At 46.4% G+C, this 22511-nt stretch overlaps 1 protein-coding gene across 3 annotated transcripts in view; it reads left to right on the top strand.

The window, feature by feature from the left end:
- The window catches only part of cita (citron rho-interacting serine/threonine kinase a), a 61336-nt gene that overhangs the window by 16192 nt on the left and 22633 nt on the right, over positions 1–22511 (top strand). For all 3 annotated transcript variants that reach the window (XM_084704429.1, XM_084704431.1, XM_084704430.1), the window contains exons 13-34: positions 1922–2041; positions 2456–2626; positions 4390–4443; positions 4654–4707; positions 5564–5704; positions 5981–6106; positions 6551–6646; positions 6865–6981; positions 7918–8027; positions 9332–9506; positions 11284–11481; positions 12272–12325; positions 12608–12805; positions 14310–14503; positions 14728–14863; positions 15441–15545; positions 17305–17445; positions 17741–17848; positions 18403–18595; positions 19002–19169; positions 21054–21191; positions 22323–22503. In XM_084704429.1, the coding sequence (XP_084560555.1) occupies positions 1922–2041; positions 2456–2626; positions 4390–4443; positions 4654–4707; positions 5564–5704; positions 5981–6106; positions 6551–6646; positions 6865–6981; positions 7918–8027; positions 9332–9506; positions 11284–11481; positions 12272–12325; positions 12608–12805; positions 14310–14503; positions 14728–14863; positions 15441–15545; positions 17305–17445; positions 17741–17848; positions 18403–18595; positions 19002–19169; positions 21054–21191; positions 22323–22503 (2978 nt within the window). The remainder of the gene's footprint in view (positions 1–1921; positions 2042–2455; positions 2627–4389; positions 4444–4653; positions 4708–5563; positions 5705–5980; positions 6107–6550; positions 6647–6864; positions 6982–7917; positions 8028–9331; positions 9507–11283; positions 11482–12271; positions 12326–12607; positions 12806–14309; positions 14504–14727; positions 14864–15440; positions 15546–17304; positions 17446–17740; positions 17849–18402; positions 18596–19001; positions 19170–21053; positions 21192–22322; positions 22504–22511) is intronic.

Raw genomic sequence — 22511 nt, 5'->3', positions numbered from 1 at the left:
TGTCAAGTGTCATTACAATAGCTCGCTACTAAAACTTTAGCAAGCTTTTCTTGGTCAGTAACTGCCAAACAAGCACAATGTCAAATCATGTACTTGTATTAGATGGTGTTTAGATCTTTTAGTTTTCACCCATTATTCAAAGTTGTACCACAATACGCTACTAACCAGCAGGTTTGAGGAATCTAGTCAGCTAGCAGCAGTGACACCTAACAGAAGCTGGAGGTGGAGCAATATGCGAGAGAGGAGTGGCTTTACTCTGCATCTAGCTTGTTCTCGCCATCTGCTGGTAGCTTAGAGTCGTTGAATGATTAAATTTTCTTTTTATTTTTTCAGTTGCCATGCTGGCTAACTACCTTGCTACATTCAAAGGAATGTTACAGGACTCGAAAATATACACTTGCATTTTGACAAAATGCCGCTGTCGAAATGATTATAGTCTAAAGACTTTAAATGTTAAAAAGTTGATATGTCCGCTAATATATCTAATTATCTGCTGCTGGACCATGCTTATTTAACATATAGTCTTGCGTCAGACACTAATACTGAAAAGCTGCAGACTAAACTAAAGCCAAACGGGGAAAATGATCATTTACATAATAAAACTCATTTTATAATGGTACGACCCTGTCTTTGGTCCCTATCCTGTCTAGAGAGAGAGAGGCTTGATACATAAATAAAATGAAATTTGCACAGAAATGAGTGGCACAATGTTCAAACACAAAACTGATATTAATTACTCAACAAACGCCACAGGGGAACACGGGAACAAAGAAACATTATAAATAAGTGTCCTATCTAACCAAAACTGTGCTATATTAAACACATGGGGTGTCACCCTTTCCTTACTTTGTGATTATTAAGAAAGGTTTGCAGTGTGATGAGGTGCATGCCCATAGGCAGTTCACCTATTCCAAAGCCCTTGTGTGAATGAACCAAAAAGCATAAACAAAATACCACGAATTGGCAAAAAAAATGAAATTTAAACATGAAATTAGATGATGAAAAAAAATATAATTAAATAATCTATGCAACAGTTGAACTATTTATATATGATATTTTGTATTGCATGACGTAGCCAGTGACATTGACATCTCGAGAGTAAATAATATTTGTGATCAATAAAATTGTTGGGTGTGACAGCGATATACATTTTCACATTTGCTACACAAGCCTGTGATTCTGAAATGCCGGCATGGAATCTGACATCACACACGAGTCGGCATTACGCCGGCTTTGTTTGGTTCAGTGTAAACAAGCAAAGCTGGCATAATGACGGGTGTTTGTTAAAGCAACATGTGGGATATCTGTGTAAATAGGTCCTTATTGAAGTTAATACTGGGACTAGAGGGGCACAAATCACAAATACAATATTTAACAGACAGCAGTGGCAAGAACACTGAAAAGTTCTGTTTTCTTAGTAGGCCCTCCAAATAAACAGCTACATGTCATACTTGGGAATCTAGACACAACAAGTTGTCCGTATTGGAGATTCTGGATTTACCACTTTACGTTGCTGGCTTTGTTACCAAGTTGGTGTAACTTGGTTGGTTCACCCCTCAAAGAGGCCACTCCAACCATGACAGTTAGGAGCATGTAGAAGCCCTGAAAAGCTCAGGTTTGCTGCCGCAACAGAACAGGACATTCCAGCAGGACAGACACACGAGTTGTGCTGCTAGTAGTTAGATCTAAAACTGGCATCTTATTTTTTGGCGAGAGGATATTAAGTTAGCACAATATCTTGAATGACGATTGAGAGCTATTCTCCCTTTTCCCTTTGTCACATCTGAAAGTGTTCATCTGTTTCCCTATGTTTCTTAAAAATAAGGATCGTCAGATAAGAGCAGAGATGAGATGTTGACAGTTTTCATGTAATTATGAGGCACAATTTAGAAAATGTGATTGTTTTCTGTCTTTCCTACAGAGCTTGAAGCGGAGTTTGGAGCAAGCGCGTGTTGAGGTTTCTCAGGAAGATGACAAAGCATTGCAGCTTCTGCATGATATCCGGGAGCAAAGCAGCAAGCTCCAGGAGATCAAGGAGCAGGTAATGTTTTCCAAGATTCACAACGTTTCAAAACATTCTGTTCAAAGGACTTACTTTTCTAGTTGGCACTAGAACATGATTTGGTGTCACAATTCTTTTGTGGTAATTATCCCATTGGGATTTCTGGGATACTTGGTAGACAAAACTGTAAGTAAAGATGTATTCAAATTGGATCCCTTGGGCCTTGTGCCCATTTTTTACAGATTTTTGCCAAGCGGCATTAGGTGGCAACCACTCATCCAAATTGTGTGTCAATTCCCATTTTTAGCACTGAGAAAGGTAGTGACTGAAGCCAATGTAATTTACAAGGATATAAAATTGAATTGAGAATTGAAAGTCGAATTTGAACAGTATTTCAGTCTGACTGCACCGCTGCTTCACACCACCTTCCTGACTCCCCGTTCTCTGTGGCAGGAGTACCATGCCCAGTTGGAGGAGATGCAGGTGACAATCAGGCAGCTTGAAGAGGACCTCTCTGCTGCACGTCGGAGAAGTGATCTCTACGAGTCTGAACTCCGAGATTCGAGGCAGACCGCCGAGGAGCTGAAACGCAAGGCAGCGGACTACCAACAGAGAATCCAGAAGGTTTGTTTCTGTTGGCAGTGGAAACCAGAGGATATGGTGTTCACTTTGGCAAGGACAGATATAGCCTGTGTTGTTACATGAGTGTATTCACTCACTGTTAATGCTCAACATTAACTATTGTGTTTCAGAAGCACTTTTGTCATATTTGCCTAAATAAAATCTTGATAGCAACCAATACATATACAGGTTTGACGGTAATATGAAATCAATCCGATATCTGTGGGCATCGTAAGACTGTAATAAACACAACAGATCATTAGTTAGGGGACGTACCGTAACTAATGATTGGACGGCTACCTGTCTGTCTACCTACCCACCTACATGGGCGCACTCAAAACAGTCGTTTTGTGGGAGTGGGTTTGAAGGGGGTGGGACATTTTGGGTTGAAATGTGTCAAACAGAAGCTGAAATGGCTAGTTTCGCACAACTTGCCCAACACAGCTTTAAGCTTTTTAGGCACTTTTAATGACAAACAGATATTGCACTTGAAAACTGATACTGTAGTTGAAATCACAATGCAAAAAGAGTCTGAGGGAATTCCGATTGAACCCTTCTGTCAATTCTAGGTTGTGTTATCTGATTGACCACACAGGGCATTTGAACACTCAAAACAACATTTGACAAATGATTTGAAGTGGGAATTTAAATTGTACACAAATGAACGTTCATAGAATTTATTAGGCCAGATGACAATTGGTGTATACAATTGAGTCACATGTCCATCATCAGATCCACACACTTCCTGTCCCAGACCTCCGTCATGCATGTTCATGCAGGCAGCATGAATATGTTTCATCTGAGTATTTGTTATTGTCAAAATATCCATACATTTTTCCTAAAAAATAAAGAAAAAAAAGAAATTGATAAAAAACGATCTGACAACATTAGGTGATAATTCATTATGGATTAATAATGAGCTGTAACAGGTGGTCATTTTGGAACGGGAACACAGAATTAAAATGAAACAAACCCAACAGGAGGCTCAAAGGCTGTGAGAAATATTGTATTTGACAAAGAATCCTCTTATCATAGGTTTTGTCCCAGTTCCTGCATCTTAATGTTAATAAAACAGATGGGATCCTATCCTTACAAAGAGTTTTTTATGACAAAAATCCTTATCTACTGTATTTTATGACATTTTAAGACCGGTTTGCGCAGGTACGCAGTCATGTGCCAGAGAGCTGGGGTAGGATTGTGCCCAGGAATGCTGGCATGGTGCATTATGGGGTGGGGAGGAACAGTATTTGACTGCAGACCAAGAGGTTGCAGGTTCAATTCCCCCTCTTCTCTCCCGTACACGACACCGTATAAAAGCGTCTGCCAAGCAAACACATTATCTTCTGTATTGGTGTTCATCTGTATGTAGCCTAATGATGTGTGCTTAATGATAATGATGACGATAAAGACCAAGGTCACAGGACATGTGATAACAGTCAAGCTATGTTGGTTGTGTCTAATGGGGGCAACTTATGACAAGGTGGCCCAGGTAGAGCATCTAATTTGGCTGACATAACGACCTAATGTAAATAACAAACATCACACAAGTTTGCATTAAGAACATGCCATGTCCAGCAGGTATATTAAATCCAGCACATCTTGACGTTAAGCAATCCAATGTGCTAATCATATAGGTTTCAATTTGAATTTTGTCTGACCAGACAACTTTGTATACTGCATTCCGCTTATTCCAAGAACAACCATAAATGGTTCCATCCAAGCATACAGACATGGGTGTCGGTGTTGATGTTGTGTTTGTGTTGAAGGCTAAGGAACAGGGGAAGATTGAGGTGGAGGAACTGCTTGCCAAGCTTGAGAAGGTACGTTGCATCTTAACAACATGTCTTGTGTGGTGGTGAAATGTGCTTGTGTGTTGAGTTTAAGCTAAAAGCAAATACTTTAAAAAATAAATAAATAAATAATTGTAACTGATTTCTGGGGTACTGTCGGCTAATCTGTAAACATAAGTACAGGTCAATGCTTGCTTTGCTATTTATCTACACATTCAAATTGTATACTCTTATTTGTAGACCAATGCTGAGCAGCAGGCCAAGATCCAGGAGCTACAGGATAAACTATCAAAGGTGACATTTCTCAATTTTCATCAATAATAAATAATAGATCTAAGGATCCAAATGCATAGTCAGTAAACGTTTTAGATTTTCTTTTGTAACAAAATGTGCAACAGATTGTTCAGTGTGTCTTCAGAACAGAAAGATGTCACTTATTATATTCAAGCACAGCATATTCAAGACCCAGTATGGTTTGATCTAACTTAGACAAATGGATTTGATTATATTCAAGACCTGTTATGGTCTGGTCTTTGACAGATAATTCGGATTATTTCCAGAATGTTCTGTCAGAATTGTCCTCTTTTTACTTAAGTGGTATCTGTCTTAGAAACCAGTGTTCAATGTTCGTTGCATAGGCCTTTAATAAGCATTTTGTGTCTGCAGGCCACATATTTGAAAGGGCATTCGTAAGTATTGAGGAATCATGTACAGAAGGCACTTTGTAGGTCACTGATGCCTTTCCACAAAGCAATCCCTCAGGGATTTTCTTTTCCAGTAATTACTGTTGAAGGCCGTGATAATTGACAGACCAGAGTCACTGAAACCGCTCGATAGTGTCTTCATCTTTGTGTCTCGAGTGCTAATATCGCAAGACTTTCTGACTTTCCAGGGCTTTTCGAGTTGTCCTTGTTTCTGTCCTACCGACTAATAAGTAAATCCTGGTCAATCTATTAAAAGGGATCCTGCTTTTTTCCACCTTTAGATGGTTCCACAAGCCATTGTCCTTGTTGACAATGTTGTCATTGTCCCAGACAAGTGGAGAAATGTCAACCTTAAACTCCTGTTTCCTGAATGACACCTGTCTTCCAGTCAGGTGTCATTCTTAGAATCTGTAAATCGTACAAAATCCTTGTCTTGTGTCCTTCAGGCAGTGAAAGCCAGCACAGAAGCCACTGAGCTGCTGCAGAATATCCGTCAGGCTAAGGAGCGTCTGGAGCGAGAGCTGGAGCGACTGCGCTGCAAGACCGACCCCAGTGACACACTCCGGAGACACCTGAGGGAGACGGAGGTACAGGCACTCGCACACGGCCACAGTGTGGAAAAGCCTATAAAAGAGTTGTTTTTCAAGAATCAGAATTGGAATCGTGTAAGAATCGGAATCGTTTTAAAAGTACCGGTTCGGCATCGGAAGTGTAAAAATCCAAACGATACCCAACCCGAGTCATAGTCGTCGTCCCCCCCCCCCCCTCCATTCTTAGGCCATCAAGTAAAGGACAGGAGAAGATGACCTGTTTATACCTGTGTTTGTGTGGGCTCACACGTGCGCTTGTGTGTGTGTGGACAGGAGGGCAGGAAGACCCTGGAGAACCAGGTGAAGAGACTGGAGATGGTGGAACGACGGGAGAACAAGCTTAAGGACGACATACAGACCAAATCCCAGCAGATTCAGCAGATGGCCGACAAAATCCTGGTGAGACACCAAGCCCACTAAGACACCGCTCTGCCCTCCTCTCTCCCTCTCAGCCTCCCTCCTCTACTGCTGACACACACACACACACGCGCGCGCCTCATTTGGGGTTCCCCTCCTGCGCTACAGTCAGGGCTTCTGGAGAACATAGCACGTCCTCTGGCCTTCACACGCTCCCTGCCTGCCTGCCTGCCTGCCTGACAGCATGAACGGGCAGCGCTACCGGAGGCTTCTGGACCCGGAGATCTTCAGAGCAAGTTTCCACCTGCTGTCACGGACTGACAGTTTCTTCTGTGTTTTGCCTGTCTTGTTGTAGTAGTTTCCTTTTACGCCGTAGCCAGTGGGCTGGGGGAAAGCCCTGTGTGGTCACAGCCCTGTGTGTAAGGACGTGTGTGTGTGTGTGTAAGGACGTGTGTGTAAGGCCGTGTGTGTTGTTTTGTCCTGCAGGAGCTCGAGGAGAACTTGAGGGAGACCCAGGCCACAGCACAGAGGATGGAGACCCACCTGGTACAGAAAGAAAGACTTTACGAGGACAAGATTAAGGTAATGAGTTGGCCATTACAAATCATATAGTTGAGGGAGTGGTGGGTGTAAAAGTATTGTCTAAAATGTCTATTTCAATGATGTTATGTTAGTGTTTTTTTTTTGTTTTTTTGCTGACACATTCATTCACATCAGAATAGCGGATATTTCAAAATACAAGCAGAAAGTCCAAACGTGTGTCTGATTGTTGCCTACACGGACGTGTTGTTGTGCGCCAGGTGCTTGAAGCCCAGATGAAGGAGGACATGGCCGACAAGGAGAGCCTGGAGTCCAAACGGGCCCAGCACCAGGAGGAGGCTCGGGAGAAATGCAAACTCATCAGTGAACAGAAAGCAGTGAGGCCGCAATCCATCATGACTTCTCTGCTTTCCTATTGTTACTCGTGCAAACGTCTAGCGGACAAACGTTCCTTTTTCTACCGTTTCCAGAGGGAAATCAGTTCTTCCAGTGTGGTTGTAGGACAAAAGATTGTGGATGCATTTGTTTACTCTGTGCGTGGCTATTTGTTACTAAATTCTTAATCCTGTAAGAATAAATGCCTCTGATTAATTCAGAGTATTCTTCAACATAGGCTGCACTATTAATCCAGGTTTAGTAGTCTGTTTAATGCGATAGGCTTCAGTTAACTAATAGGCTTTAGGGCATGCCACTGAACAGTGATAGAGGAGTTCTAAACCAACTGCATCATTTATTTCCCCCTTAAAATACATTTTCAACAGTTTAGTTTCATGTGCCTATTTTTCTAGGTGGTGTAATCCAATTATTTGGTTCCGAAAACAACTAAATGATATATCATAATTAAATGTAAATTGCTAGGAAAATCCGGATCCCCTTGGAACACGGAGACTCTCGTAAGAGAAGTGTCTTGACTCAGTGAGTCTTCATGTCCAGTGACATGGTTTAGAATCATCCAATGGTTTGGAACCCTCCATTTCCAATGACTGGAACTTGATTTCTTTCAACAAATTGAATATAAACTAGTCACGTTGGCTTGTTTTTCAGAACAGGATGTGCTGTCGTTTTTCAACGGGGTTAAGTTATATACATTTTCAAACTAACCCTGGCTTCAAAGGGGAACACAGAACTAAATGTATCCAATGAAGCAGTAGATGCTTTTTTGGAACACATTTACGAAATGGTCTGTATTTATTTAGCATGAATGATTTAATCTACCTTTATTAACAGTCAGGTATTGTCGCAGGTGGGACACAGGTTTTCATTAACTGTAAATGTAAAAGGGGTGAAGATCTGGGCGTGATCCTTGTCTCTAGACCATCAACGCCATGGACTCCAAGATGAAGAACCTGGAGCAGCGCATCTCAGAGCTTTCGGAAGCGAACAAGCTGGCTGCCAACAGCAGCATCTACACCCAGCAGAACATGTGAGTATGGTTGTCATGCTCGGGGGCACAAAGTCTAATACTATGGAAGAGAGTACGGGACGCTTTGTAAAAAGACAAATCAATGAGTATTTGTTAAGATTAAACAAGCTCTTTGGGGGAGGAAGAGAACGTAGAAGGGTGCCAATGAAAAGAACACAGGAAAACAACTGTATAAACGGCCTAACTAGATAATGCCTCTGTAATTACACAGCGTAAACAACAAAGACCTCTTGAACAGAGGGCAAGTGGGGTTTAAATGGGGAGATGGACGCATCTGATTGGTTGGGACCAAGGAGCCATCTGATTGGTCGAGACCAAAGAGGTCTCTGATTGAACCAGGGAGTGGAGGGTTGAACGGCCATCATTTGAATGACAGGCAAGGACCAATCAGATGATGATCAGGAATACCTGCGAGGGAGAGAGCGAGACCATAACCACCATAACCAGGGTGCTTCCTGAACAACAGTCCACAGAGAGAGTATGGAGCTCTTTCCCTTCCTGCTGTGTCATCCTCCACTCCATCATGTCCTTTTGTGCCAGATCTAGTCAGACAATGACATGGTTTAATTTACTCCCTGGAAACAAATTAAAAACCAAATGTTTTCTCATGCTTAATTCACTTTATCTGATCAGACTGTCGCTCTACCCGGCCTGTTGCCATAACTACCATGAATACTGGCCATTTTCACAAGCTGGTTAGATCCTTGAGTTTGACAGGATCGTTGACAGTCCAAAAGGCATTTCATGAGCTCGGTGCGACTGGTGCGCCCGTCAACTGGCACTGTGGCTGAGATTAAGCATGGTGAAAGCTCTGCTGCATGTTGTTAAAAGGAAGTGTTATGTTATAGAGCTACCTATACCTGGAGAGAGAAAGACCCACGGATTATTGTGCCCATTCTGAGATACCGGATTCCTGTAGATGTGCATAAACAGGCGACTTACATCAAGGAAATGAAGAAAAGAGCTGTCAGCTGATGTCCTGTGTTATGCTGTTTGGGTTCATGGACTCTTTAGTTGTTTGGTGTACAGTAGAATGGATGTATAGAAATACATGATTCATCGTTAATGCATCCATCCAGTATTAGTGAATTGCTGGCCTATTTACATATTTGAGATCAACAAGAAGCATTTAAAACCAAACAAAATACAAAAGGGATCTACCGGGTCAAAAGTAATATGATACTTGGAACTTTCATGTTTTTCTAAAGTTCCATGAATCTAAAGTGTTGCCTCCCCCCCCCCCCCCAGTCTTCCTGCTCCCCCTTGTGTTGTTACCAAGCCGTGTGTGTGTGTGACCCTGGCAGGAAGGCCCAGGAGGAGATGATCTCGGAGCTGAGGCAGCAGAAGTTCTACCTGGAGTCGCAGGCGGGGAAGCTGGAGGCCCAGAACGCCAAGCTGGAGGAGCACCTGGAGAAGATGAGCGTGCAGGAGCAGAGCAAGAGGAGCCGCCTGCAGGAGCTGGAGACCAGGCTGAGAGAGGTGAGGGGGCGGAGCTACAGACCAGGCGGAGAGAAGTGAGGGGGCGGAGCTACAGACCAGGCGGAGAGAGGTGAGGGGGCGGAGCTAGAGACCAGGCTGAGAGGTGAGGGGGCGGAGCTACAGACCAGGCGGAGAGAAGTGGGTGGGCGGAGCTACAGACCAGGTTGAGAGAGGTGAGGGGGCGGAGCTAGAGACCAGGCTGAGAGGTGAGGGGGCGGAGCTACAGACCAGGCGGAGAGAGGTGAGGGGGCGGAGCTACAGACCAGGCTGAGAGAGGTGAGGGGGCGGAACTAGAGACCAGGCTGAGAGAGGTGAGGGGGCGGAGCTACAGACCAGACGGAGAGAAGTGAGGGGGCGGAGCTACAGACCAGGCTGAGAGGTGAGGGGGCGGAGCTACAGACCAGGCTGAGAGAGGTGAGGGGGCGGAGCTAGAGACCAGGCTGAGAGAGGTGAGGGGGCGGAGCTACAGACCAGGCGGAGAGAAGTGAGGGGGCGGAGCTACAGACCAGGCTGAGAGAGGTGAGGGGGCGGAGCTAGAGACCAGGCTGAGAGAGGTGAGGGGGCGGAGCTACAGACCAGGCTGAGAGAGGTGAGGGGGCGGAGCTAGAGACCAGGCGGAGAGAAGTGAGGGGGCGGAGCTACAGACCAGGCTGAGAGAGGTGAGGGGGCGGAGCTACAGACCAGGCTGAGAGAGGTGAGGGGGCGGACCTAGACCTTGTACCTTACTTGTACCTTACTTAATGTTCCAACACCTGTGATCGCTACGCCAAAGACTCTCAATTCGGCATGGGCCAAATGCTTGTCACCGGTTTATGTAGCAACAGCAAGAGTCTTTCAACCACAGCTTGTATTTCTGTCAACAGCAGTGTTCACTCTAAGTTTTAAACCTCATAAAGAGACTTTGGGTAATTGATTCCACCGTAACACTAGTGCTTGTCGGTCGTGTGTACTTCCCTCAACAGTCATGGGACACTTTACCACAAGGTTGGCACCTCCACTGCTCACAGATCCCCTTCAAACCTTCTCAGGCTGAATTATATGAAGTGGCTCCCTCTCCTCCCAGACCCACCCCTGGAAGCATGCCTGGGTTCAGTTTTTGCCCTGATTCAGTGTAATACATGCTGTCATGCGTACAACAGCTAGTTCCAAACAAGTCATTTGATTGGACAAGAGGCATTCCATGAGGGCTGATATTTAGTATAACAGGTCTGAGGTCTGCGACTTTCATCCAAAAATGTATCACCACACAGTCGTTAGTGTTCAGGAAAATCTTTCAGTGTTTCTTGGCAACAGTCCAGTCCCAGTTCAGTTCTGGAACTATTTGTGTTGGCTGAGCCCGTAAATAATGAACAACAAACAATCTGCCGTCGCTTATTACCGTTAACTCATAAATGGCAGTTGTAGGACTGTGGCATAATATCCATTTCACACTCAAGGGTTGTGCTGTTATACTGAACATCCACACAGCGGGGAATATTTTCACCTCCCGGCCTTTGGCTGATATTGAGCGGAGCATCCCTCTCATGTGACACCGCTGACATTACATTTACATTTAGTCATTTAGCAGACGCTCTTATCCAGAGCGACTTACAGTAAGTACAGGGACATTCCCCCCGAGGCCAGTTGGGTGCCTTGGCCAAGGACACAACGTCATTTGGCACGGCCGGTAATCGAACTGGCGACCTTCAGATTACTAGCCCGACTCCCTCACCGCTCAGCCACCTGACTCCCTGCGTGTGTCCTGCTGGGGCGTGAGCGTGTTGTGTCGTCCCACCAGATGGGCCTGGAGCACGAGGAGCAGAAGCTGGAGATCAAGCGGCAGGTGTCGGAGCTGACCCTGTCGCTGCAGGAGCGCGAGTCCCAGATCAGCGGGCTGCAGGCGGCGCGTCACGCCCTGGAGAGCCAGCTGCAGCAGGCCAAGACGGAGCTGGAGGACACCACGGCCGAGGCCGAGGAGGAGATCACCGCGCTCAGGGTGAGAGAGACACACACTCACTGACACACACACTCACTGACACACACACACACACACACACACACTGACACACACACACACACACACTGACACACACTCACTGACACACACACACACACACTGACACACGCTCACTGACACACACACGCTCACTGACACACACACACACACTGACACACACACACTCACTGACACACACACACTCACTGACACACACACACTGACACACACTCACTGACACACACACACACACTGACACACACACATGCATTCACACACACACACCACACTCACACAGACACACACCGACACACACACACGCTCACACAGACACACACCGACGCACACACACGCTCACACACGAACACTCATACAAACTCATCATCCAGCCATCATCAGCTTGGCACAGTTGAACTAGTGTCTTGAGTGTATTGGACTGGCTTCACAACAGAGGTATATTCCACAACAGGATATTCTCCAGCTGTACGTGTCAACTTCACACACAGTGTGCACTGGATGCAAACAACATTTGCAGTCATGTACAACACCCTTCTTATGCGGCAAACTGATGCTGGATTTTAGTCACCCGTGTTAGAAGTGTAAGTGATTGTGCTCACCCAGTGATGGTTCACCCAGTGATGGTTCACCCAGTGATGGTTCACCCAGTGATGGTTCACCCAGTGATGGTTCACCCAGTGATGGTTCACCCAGTGATGGTTCACCCAGTGATGGTTCACCCAGTGATGGTTCTCTGTGGTGATGATCCTCCTTCACTTTTGTTTCCTTTCAGACTCACAGAGATGAAATTCAGCACAAGTTCGACGCGTTGAGAGACAGCTGCTCGGTACTTGAATCCCTCAAACGTTGCCCCGTGTCAACATCATACCACCTTTTCCGTCTGGAAAAGTGAAATCTCTTTTTTGTGAAATCTCGTGCCTCTTTTTCAGATACTGATTCCCCCCAAAAAATAATTTAATTTTTTTATTAATGATGCTCGATTTGACAATCGCTGCCAAGGCGATTTGATCACACATTCACACGTCAGAGTTCATTCAATCAACATGTATTGTACAAAGTTTAATGTTGTGTGTGTGTCTGTGACGTGTGTGTGTGTGTGTGTCTCCAGGTGATCACAGACCTGGAGGAGCAGCTGACCCAGCTGAGCCAGGAGAACGCTGAGCTGAACCGGCAGAACTTCTACCTGTCCAAGCAGCTGGACGAGGCCTCAGACGAGAGCGATGACCGCCTGCAGCTCAGCCAGGACCTGGACCGCCTGCGGAGAGAGGTGGCCGACCGCGAGATGCACCTCAACAACCAGAAACAGGTACGACTGACACCTCAACAACCAGAAACAGGTACGACTGACACCTCAACAACCAGAAACAGGTACGACTGACACCTCAACAACCAGAAACAGGTACGACTGACACCTCAACAACCAGAAACAGGTACGACTGACACCTCAACAACCAGTAACAGGTACGACTGACACCTCAACAACCAGAAACAGGTACGACTGACACCTCAACAACCAGAAACAGGTACGACTGACACCTCAACAACCAGAAACAGGTACGACTGACACCTCAACAACCAGAAACAGGTACGACTGACACCTCAACAACCAGAAACAGGTACGACTGACACCTCAACAACCAGAAACAGGTACGACTGACACCTCAACAACCAGAAACAGGTACGACTGACACCTCAACAACCAGAAACAGGTACGACTGACACCTCAACAACCAGAAACAGGTACGACTGACACCTCAACAACCAGAAACAGGTACGACTGACACCTCAACAACCAGAAACAGGTACGACTGACACCTCAACAACCAGAAACAGGTACGACTGACACCTCAACAACCAGAAACAGGTACGACTGACACCTCAACAACCAGAAACAGGTACGACTGACACCTCAACAACCAGAAACAGGTACGACTGACACCTCAACAACCAGAAACAGGTACGACTGACACCTCAACAACCAGAAACAGGTACGACTGACACCTCAACAACCAGAAACAGGTACGACTGACACCTCAACAACCAGAAACAGGTACGACTGACACCTCAACAACCAGTAACAGGTACGACTGACACCTCAACAACCAGAAACAGGTACGACTGACACCTCAACAACCAGAAACAGGTACGACTGACACCTCAACAACCAGAAACAGGTACGACTGACACCTCAACAACCAGTAACAGGTACGACTGACACCTCAACAACCAGAAACAGGTACGACTGACACCTCAACAACCAGAAACAGGTACGACTGACACCTCAACAACCAGAAACAGGTACGACTGACACCTCAACAACCAGAAACAGGTACGACTGACACCTCAACAACCAGAAACAGGTACGACTGACACCTCAACAACCAGAAACAGGTACGACTGACACCTCAACAACCAGAAACAGGTACGACTGACACCTCAACAACCAGAAACAGGTACGACTGACACCTCAACAACCAGAAACAGGTACGACTGACACCTCAACGACCACAAGCAGGTACGACAAACATGAACAAAACAAACGGACACGCTCTCAGGAATATCATTGGTGGAATTTTTTACATTCAGGTAATTTAATTGAACTTGTTTGTCATTTTCTGTATTTTGTTGAAACACATTATCACTGCACTACACTGTCCATTCAGTGTTCTGTCCCTAAAATGACCATACTGGTTGCATTTGCAAAGTCCCAAAAAAACTGCAGGAGTTGAAGGTTGCCATGACTATGTAAACCCCACATGCCGAGGTGGAGGTTGGTTCTTGCTGAAGGCCGTGCTGGTGTGTCGCTGCAGAACATGGAGACCCTGAAGACCACGTGCTCCATGCTGGAGGAGCAGGTGGTGGAGCTGGAGTCCCTGAACGACGAGCTGCTGGAGAAGGAGCGGCAGTGGGAGGCGTGGAGGGGCGCGCTGGAGGACGAGAAGAGCCAGGCCGAGAGGAGGACCAGGGACGTGCAGAGGCTGCTGGACAACGAGAAGCAGAACAGGTATGGGCTGGAGAGAGACCCTGCTAACACGCACACACTGGAGGGGAGGGCGAGGGATACAGACTTCAAAACAAGTAACAAACAAGCGCTAATTCTAAGCGCTAAACAATATCTTTGTGGACCCACAGAGTGAGATATAGAGCCGCTGGTCACGTCTAAAGAACACTTCGATAGTTTAAACTAGTCACGTGACTCATCCAAGTACCAAATGTTTCCTCACGAAGGCTGCGTGCGGATCAGCGCAGTTCCGAATCCCGCCAAGCGGTGGAGCTAGCGGTCCGGGAGCACAAGGCTGAGATTGTGGCCCTACAGCAGGCCCTGAAGGAGCAGAGGCTCAAGGCTGAGAGTCTCTCTGACACGGTGAGTCTGCTCTTTCCTACTCTCAACCATGCCTCATCCATCTCCACGGTCCTTCCACCACAGCAGGGGTGTTCAATCGTGGTCCTCAGGGTCTCCTGCTCCAACAGGCCTAATTCAAATGGATGGGTTGTTATCGAGCTCTGTGGAAGCCAGGTAACGACCGTTCATTTGAATCAGGTGTGCCGGAGCAGGGAGCAGCATCTAAAACATGCAGGGCTGCTTTTCCCGAAAGCGTCGGAAGCCTAAATTGATCGTAGAATCCATCGTACAACGAATCTTAGTTTTACGAGCCGTTCCCAAAGACATCGTAGCTGTACTCCTTACGAGCATGTTCGGGAAATGAATGTAAGAAATATCGATGGTTTCGTTTTTTTTGCTCGATCGTTGCTATGATCCATCGTTATCGGGAAAAGCAGCCCAGGGCAGTGGACTCTGAGGACCACGATTGAAGACCCCTGCACTACATTGTTCTCTTCACGCTTCATCTGTTTTTGGAAACCGCCCTCAATCCCTAAGGATTTTTTACTTGTCTTGACGTGTGTGAGACAAGTGGTGATGGTGAGCGTTGTGTTTGCAGCTGAATGACCTGGAGAAGAAGCACGCCATGCTGGAGATGAATGCTCGCAGCCTGCAGCAGAAGCTGGAGATGGAGAGAGAGCTGAAACAGAGGCTGATGGATGAGGTGGAGACACACGTCAGACACACACACACACACACACCTAAGACACACAGGGCCTCATTTACTAACATTGCGACCGCAGCTTAATCTGCGCCTTTGACCAACCGCAAATAGCGGACGGTGTATTTCCGCATTTTGCGTGGTATTTATCAAACCAGATCCTCGTCGGGCAATCCCGACGAGCGCCCATTAGTGTTAATTAAATCGCCTGCATGTTACTGCCACCATGGGTGATTCGAGGAAAAGAAGAAAAAAAAGTTCTGCAAACAGGTGCTACACCCACTCTCCCTTATACCCTCCCAGCAGCGTTAATCTGCGTTTCTACTCAAGTGCGCTGCCTTTGTAAATAAGGTGTTATGTCTTTACCCGCTATTTCACGACTGAAATGGGCGCGATCCTGTTGGTAAATGAAGCCCACAGACCTACTTCCATTTACCTTACCTCAGAATTAAAATAGTGAGTTTGCAATGAAATAATATAAATTTCTCACTGGAAAATCAAGTCACTTGCCATCAATAGTATGCATCTTCTGCACATTTATGTATATGAAACAGTACACTGTAACGATAACCCTAACCCTCCGCTCACGATACAATACGTATCACAATATATTGAACTAAATGTTAAATGAAACTGAAATTCAATCAGCAGATAGACATAAAACATTTTCTATAACTTTATTTGTTGTACATCCAATTTTGCTAATGCGGTTCAAGACATTTCTGTAAATGCTTGTGTGACACAGGTGCAGAGTAGGCCACGGGCTGGATGCTCAACCCATAGGCTCAAATGGACTTCATATTGTAAAGATATTGCCATCTCTACGATACATTGTTGTAACATTTTTGATTTGTGAGGTCATGAGCCACGGTATATGGTTGAACCCCTGGTACGTTGACTTCTATTCACATGTCACATAATTCAACATCAACTACAGCGTTTGCCTCTCTAGTTTAGAGGATTGTTGCTAGGAATATATTTTTAACTCGCTGCTCCCTGCGGTTTCTAAGCGGCATCCAGGGCATGTGCCTTTTATCTCCCGCCTAATCACTGATGATAGGCTCTGAATATCTGGCCAGGGTTTAAAGAGTGAGACTGCATGTATCAGATGCCTGGCATTCATTCATTTCATGCAGAAAAACAGGTGTACATACAGTACAGTACTCAATCATGTACAGAACCTCAGTTATTGTAATGCTGAATGGAAAGTTGAGCTATTGTAGGCAAATCGAAGACATTGGTCTCTCTCACATTTACATGCATTCATTTAGCAGACTTTGTACAAATAGTGCGCCTAGTAGGTGCAGCAGATAATGAAGGACAACAAGAGCACAGTTAAAAGTATTACAGTGGTTAGTGCCAAGAATGGTCTGTAGAACTCTTCTAAACTGTACAACTCTTCTGTCTAACAACTGCATCAACAGTGCACGGCTGGTAAAGTTGTTCCAGTGGCGGACACTCATCCTGATTAAGCCTTTCAAGAACACAGAATCCCAACACAGAGCTATGACTCCGGGATGCACAAATAACAACACAATACATCGGGCTTGAGATTCTCATAAAATCATTTGATATCAGGTGTCTGTATAGTAACCATATTTCTTCGTTGCACTTTTTTGTGCTTTGCCTTTGAATTAAAACCATTAGTGGAGGACAGGGTGTTGAAATTCCTGATATATTATATCACACTGTGTATATCACCATATATACTGTATATTATAACTGCGGGGACCTTGACGGAGTCCACGTGTTGCTCCTGCAGCAAGGCAAGCTGCAGCAGCAGATGGACCTGCAGAAAACGCACATCTTCAGGCTGACCCAGGGGCTGCAGGACGCCCTGGACCAGACCGACCTGCTGAAGACCGAGAGGACTGATCTGGAGTACCAGCTGGAGAACATCCAGGTACGCGTGCTGCGCCTCGCCGGGGCATTCTGCCGGTTTGGATATTTACACTTGTTTACATTTCTCTGGTTACATCATGCCGCGCAGTCGTCCAAAGCCGCCACTGTTTCTCTGGATACTTCCTGTTGGTTTTGCTGGTTTTCCCTTTTAACACGTTATTTCAATATCACATTTTTGTGAAAGTATGGAAGCTCTGGTCGGTGCAGGGGGTGTTTTCAAATTGTTGTGTGAATAAACAAGACCGTTTTTGTTTACTGATGGAAATAATGAAATGCTGCTTTCGCTCTCACCTCAGGCTGTGTATTCTCACGAGAAGGTGAAGATGGAGGGCACCATCTCCCAGCAGACCAAGCTCATCGACTTCCTCCAGGCCAAAATGGAACAGCCAGCCAAGAAAAAGAAGGTAGCGTAAGACTCGATGCACGTTAGCCGCTCTGATATGTCAAATCCTGCCGCCGCCTTGAACCAACAACCTGGAATTTGAATCATGACCACTAGACCACAAGACCACTAGACCACATGACCACATGACCACAAGACCACAAGACCACAAGACCACTAGACCACTAGACCACAAGACCACATGACCACATGACCACATGACCACAAGACCACTAGACCACTAGACCACATGACCACAAGACCACTAGACCACTAGACCACTAGACCACTAGACCACATGACCACTAGACCACATGACCACTTTCAGACCAGTCCAGGCTTCTTTCCCGGCTGCTATTTAGGTTGTTTCCATCGTGTTTCCATTTAGTCATTTAGCAGACGCTCTTATCCAGAGCGACTTACAGTAAGTACGGGGACATTCCCCTCGAGGCGAGTAGGGTGAAGTGCCTTGCCCAAGGACACGTCATTTGACAAGTCCAGGAATCGAACCGGTAACCTTCTGATTGGTAGCCCGATTCCCTAACCGCTCAGCCATGTGACCTGATCTGTTTGCAGGGTATATTCGGCCGGCGGCGTGAGGATGTGGGCACCAATGTGAGCGCGGTGGGAGGCCCCTCGGGGCCGCTGGCGGCGCCACTGCAGTACAGCGACATGAAGCTGGCCCTGGAGAAGGAGCGCTCGCGCTGTGCTGAGCTGGAAGACGCCCTGCAGAAGATGAGGATGGAGCTGCGCTCCCTCAGGGACGAGAGTAGGTGTCACCCCAGCCAGCCTGCTCCTCTGTTAGAAACCGGCTGGACAGCTATGGTTGTGTCCTTTTGGCTGGTGCTGCAAAATAAAAACGACCTCCAACTGCAGGATACTTTTTTTTGTTTCTCTCAACTTCAACTTACACACTGAGTATTATTTGGGTGGGGTCTGATGTCACTTCTCCGCTATTGGGTGTGCTGGGTTTAAGTCCCAGCATGGCTGTGACAAGCATCCGACTTAAACAGCTGTGACGAGGGGAGCCATGATGCAGCATCAAGGGGAGCCATGCAGCATAGCAAGTGTACACCATGAGCATACTTTGAGGGCCTGTTGTACTTCAGGGTTGGCCACTCCTGCTTCCAAACAGTGCTCTCTTCTATTTTCAAACACTTCTCTCGTCCGTTCAGCGGCCCACTTCAAGGCGCAGGAGCACGCGCTCCCCTCCACCCCCGCGGCTGCCCGCCAGCAGATCCTCATGTCCGCCATTGTCAAGTCCCCCGAGCACCAGCCCAACCCCAGCGGCCTCCTGGCCCCCTCTGGCTCCGCCCGCTGCAAAGACACCTCCACACCCGAAGGTGAGACTCTCTCTCTCTCTCTCTCTCTCTCTCTCTCTCTCTCTCTCTCTCTCTCTCTCTCTCTCTCTCTCTCTCTCTCTGTCTCTCTCTCTCTCTCTCTCTCTCTCTCTCTCTCTCTCTCTCTCTCTCTCTCTCTCTCTCTCTGTCTGTCTCTGTCTCTGTCTCTGTCTCTGTCTCTGTCTCTGTCTCTGTCTCTCTCTGTCTCTGTCTCTCTCTGTCTCTCTCTCTCTCTCTCTGACTCTCTCTCTCTCTCTGACTCTCTCTCTCTCTCGTTCTCCTCAAGTCCACTGCCGTGATCTCTCCGGTCCTCTTCTCTCTGGAGCCCTCGGCCTGGCGGTCCTCTGCTCTTTCTGTGCTTGGTTGTCCTTTCACCGTAGCTACCTTAGACCCCTCTCTCTCTCCTCTCTTTCTCCTGCTCCTCACAGAGAAAAGGAGGGTCACTTTTGAAAGTAAGTCCGGAAACTTTGACGTCCACCTCCTCCATTCCATCTGTCTGAGTGGCCCTTACCTCCACTGCCTCATGGGACGTGTGCAACAAGGCTCAGAAGCCAAAGTGCCCACGTTGAGCTGTGTAATTTACCCGGGTTAGTTTGAGGCTTGGCACAGGGGAATAGGTCGATCGATTTTGCAACTCCATCGCTTATCTGTTAACTTGTTGCATGTCTGAATCAGGTTGCATGTCCTCTAGCATGATAACGAAGCCTTCATGCTCCTGGAGTAGACGGCATGCTAACTACCTGCCATTATGGGGAGATATGAAACATGTTGTTCCTGATCAGTATGTCCAGAAACTTTGAATATTACGTTTTTCACTTTCATCCATCTCCTAGTGAGTCATACACTGTACAATGTATGCACAAAACATACTGTCATTGGCATGATTCTTTTTGGAGCTTTGATTTATTCTACCCAGCAGTGAAGAAGAGATAAATGTGTACAGTATCAACATTTCTAATACGACTTAATCATGCTCAGTGTCTCCAAAGACATGCAAGGCAGTAAGGTAACTTTCCTTACCTTGAAGTATAGTCTTTTGTTTGGAAATGCTGCTTGAACCCTGTGTAAACGGACAAATAAACAGTCAAACTGTCGTAGGAGTGGTGATGCAACACTATCCTTCACCAGCAGAGTGAGCTTTGTGTATGCGGCTAGTCTAGTTACCGGGCTAGTTACTGACCCTGTCTATGATACTGGTCTAGTTACTGACCCTGTCTATGATACTGGTCTAGTTACTGACCCTGTCTATGATACTGGTCTAGTTACTAGTCTAGTTACTGGCCCTGTCTATGATACTGGTCTAGTTACTAGTCTAGTTACTGACCCTGTCTGTGATACTGGTCTAGTTACTGGCCCTGTCTATGATACTGGTATAGTTACTGGCCCTGTCTATGATACTGGTCTAGTTACTGGCCCTTGGCCTAAGCGATTCGTACTACTATTAGTGCTGATCCAGCTGTCTCTCCATACTGTGCAGGGCCAAAAAAGGATTTGAATCTTGCCCAAATTGATGTCAGTCTGAGAACGCCAATGTAAACATCAGAAATGTCTATTTTCAGAATGGAGGAAGCAATAACAGCCATTTTATACATATGTAGTATTTGGGAAATGAGCACCCTCTAAAATCAGTATGAATGTTGGACCACCCTTAGCTGACTGACTTGTGGTGAAGACATGTTGTTGGAAGGACAGTTGACAGTTGTAGGTTTCATTATTATAATTCATTTTTATAGGGAAAAATCTAATGTATTTTTATGTAATGTACATGTAATGTATGTAACTGGCGACAGCTTACTGACCCCACACCAGGTACTATGTATTCTTAAAAAAATAATGTATATCTCCTTTGTTGATTCCTACTTTCCCCCCCTTGTCTGTTGTGTGTAGAGTTTGGTCGGCGTGTGAAGGAGAGGATGCACCACAACATTCCTCACCGCTTCACCGTGGGGCTCAACATGAGGGCGGCCAAGTGCTCCGTCTGCCTGGACACGGTGCACTTCGGACGGCAGGCGGCCACCTGCCTAGGTCTGCAGGGGCACCAGGGGGACCAGGGGCACGCTACACCTGCACTGTCGTTTAGCACCCCCATCTCGGCCACATCCAGATACTGCCCGTCGAAAATACAGCTGAAGATTAAGGATTAGAAGGGCATAGCTGTAACACAATGGGCCTCATTCTCAAACAGTTTCTGAAGTTTCTTCTGAAAAGTTTCTTACCGGCTTTGGAAAAACTAAGTAAGAGAAAAAACATCCGCTCGAAAATGTGTTCCTACGCGGCAGAAGTTTTCTGAGCTGTGCTCCCCGGGAAGAGTTTTCTTAAGTTGAAAGCGCGTCCTCGTGCTCCTGAATTTACATACATACACGCACAGACAGCTCCTTATAAGTGCACGCAACAGCAGTGACGTGTGCAGTCAGAATCGACACAATTAGGAAAGCAACAGGAACGCAAGTTGTGTCCAAGCGAAAAGCAATCGGTGCATCGGTGCAACATCATACCAGTAAGATGAGCAGTGGAATTGTTCTACACTGGATCTAACAGTGCGCACACTAAGCAATCAACTCTACAGACTATGGCAAGCCGTTTTATCGTAAATTGCAATTTGGATATCAAGAATTCATTGGTTAAATGATAAAACGGCTCGCCATAGTCTATAGAGTTGATGTGGACGCAATCACCATCGATTTCTCATAAGTTCATTAACACAGAGTTTTCTTAAATGCGATTCCTTTGATCCTTGTGGTTTTTTAAGGAATCGCATTTGAGACAACTGGCCGATTTACGACTGCTATTTTGAGTTCGGAAAGTCTTCTGAAGTTCAGAACAAATCCCAGATGACAACTTTTATGAATGCCATGTTTTTCAAAATCGAATTCAGAAGAAATTCCTTCTTAAATTCTTCTTAACTGCGTTCGAGAATGAGGCCCAATGTCGATGGTCCGAGTCAAGGGTCGGCCTGTATTTACCAGGCACAGAGCAAAGTTGGCACATCTCAGCCACATCCACAAAGATATTAGCTACGTCAACAAACCATCTTTAGGGGTTTGAGAGAATGAGAACAGAATACATAACTGTTTTCAAAACTGTTGTATTTCATCACGGGTCCACCTGGTATTCCTTTGACAGTTGTTTTTGTTCTTTCTCTGGGTGTGGCTGCAGAGTGCCACACCCTGTGCCACCCCAAGTGTTCCCCCTGCCTCCCGGCCACCTGCGGCCTGCCCGCCGAGTACGCCGCTCACTTCTCCGAGGCCCTGTGCCGGGACAAGGCCAGCTCCCCCGCCCTGCAGCCCCGAGAGGCCAGCGGACACGTGCGCCTGGAGGGCTGGATGAAGCAGCCCAGGTAGCGCG

This window comes from Hypomesus nipponensis, chromosome 9 (genome assembly GCF_054491055.1).
Source record: "Hypomesus nipponensis isolate SF chromosome 9, ASM5449105v1, whole genome shotgun sequence".
In the NCBI taxonomy this organism is placed as follows: Eukaryota; Metazoa; Chordata; class Actinopteri; order Osmeriformes; family Osmeridae; genus Hypomesus; species Hypomesus nipponensis.
The sequence above is the reverse complement of the archived record's forward strand: the minus strand, read 5'-3'. Positions and strand labels throughout refer to the sequence as shown.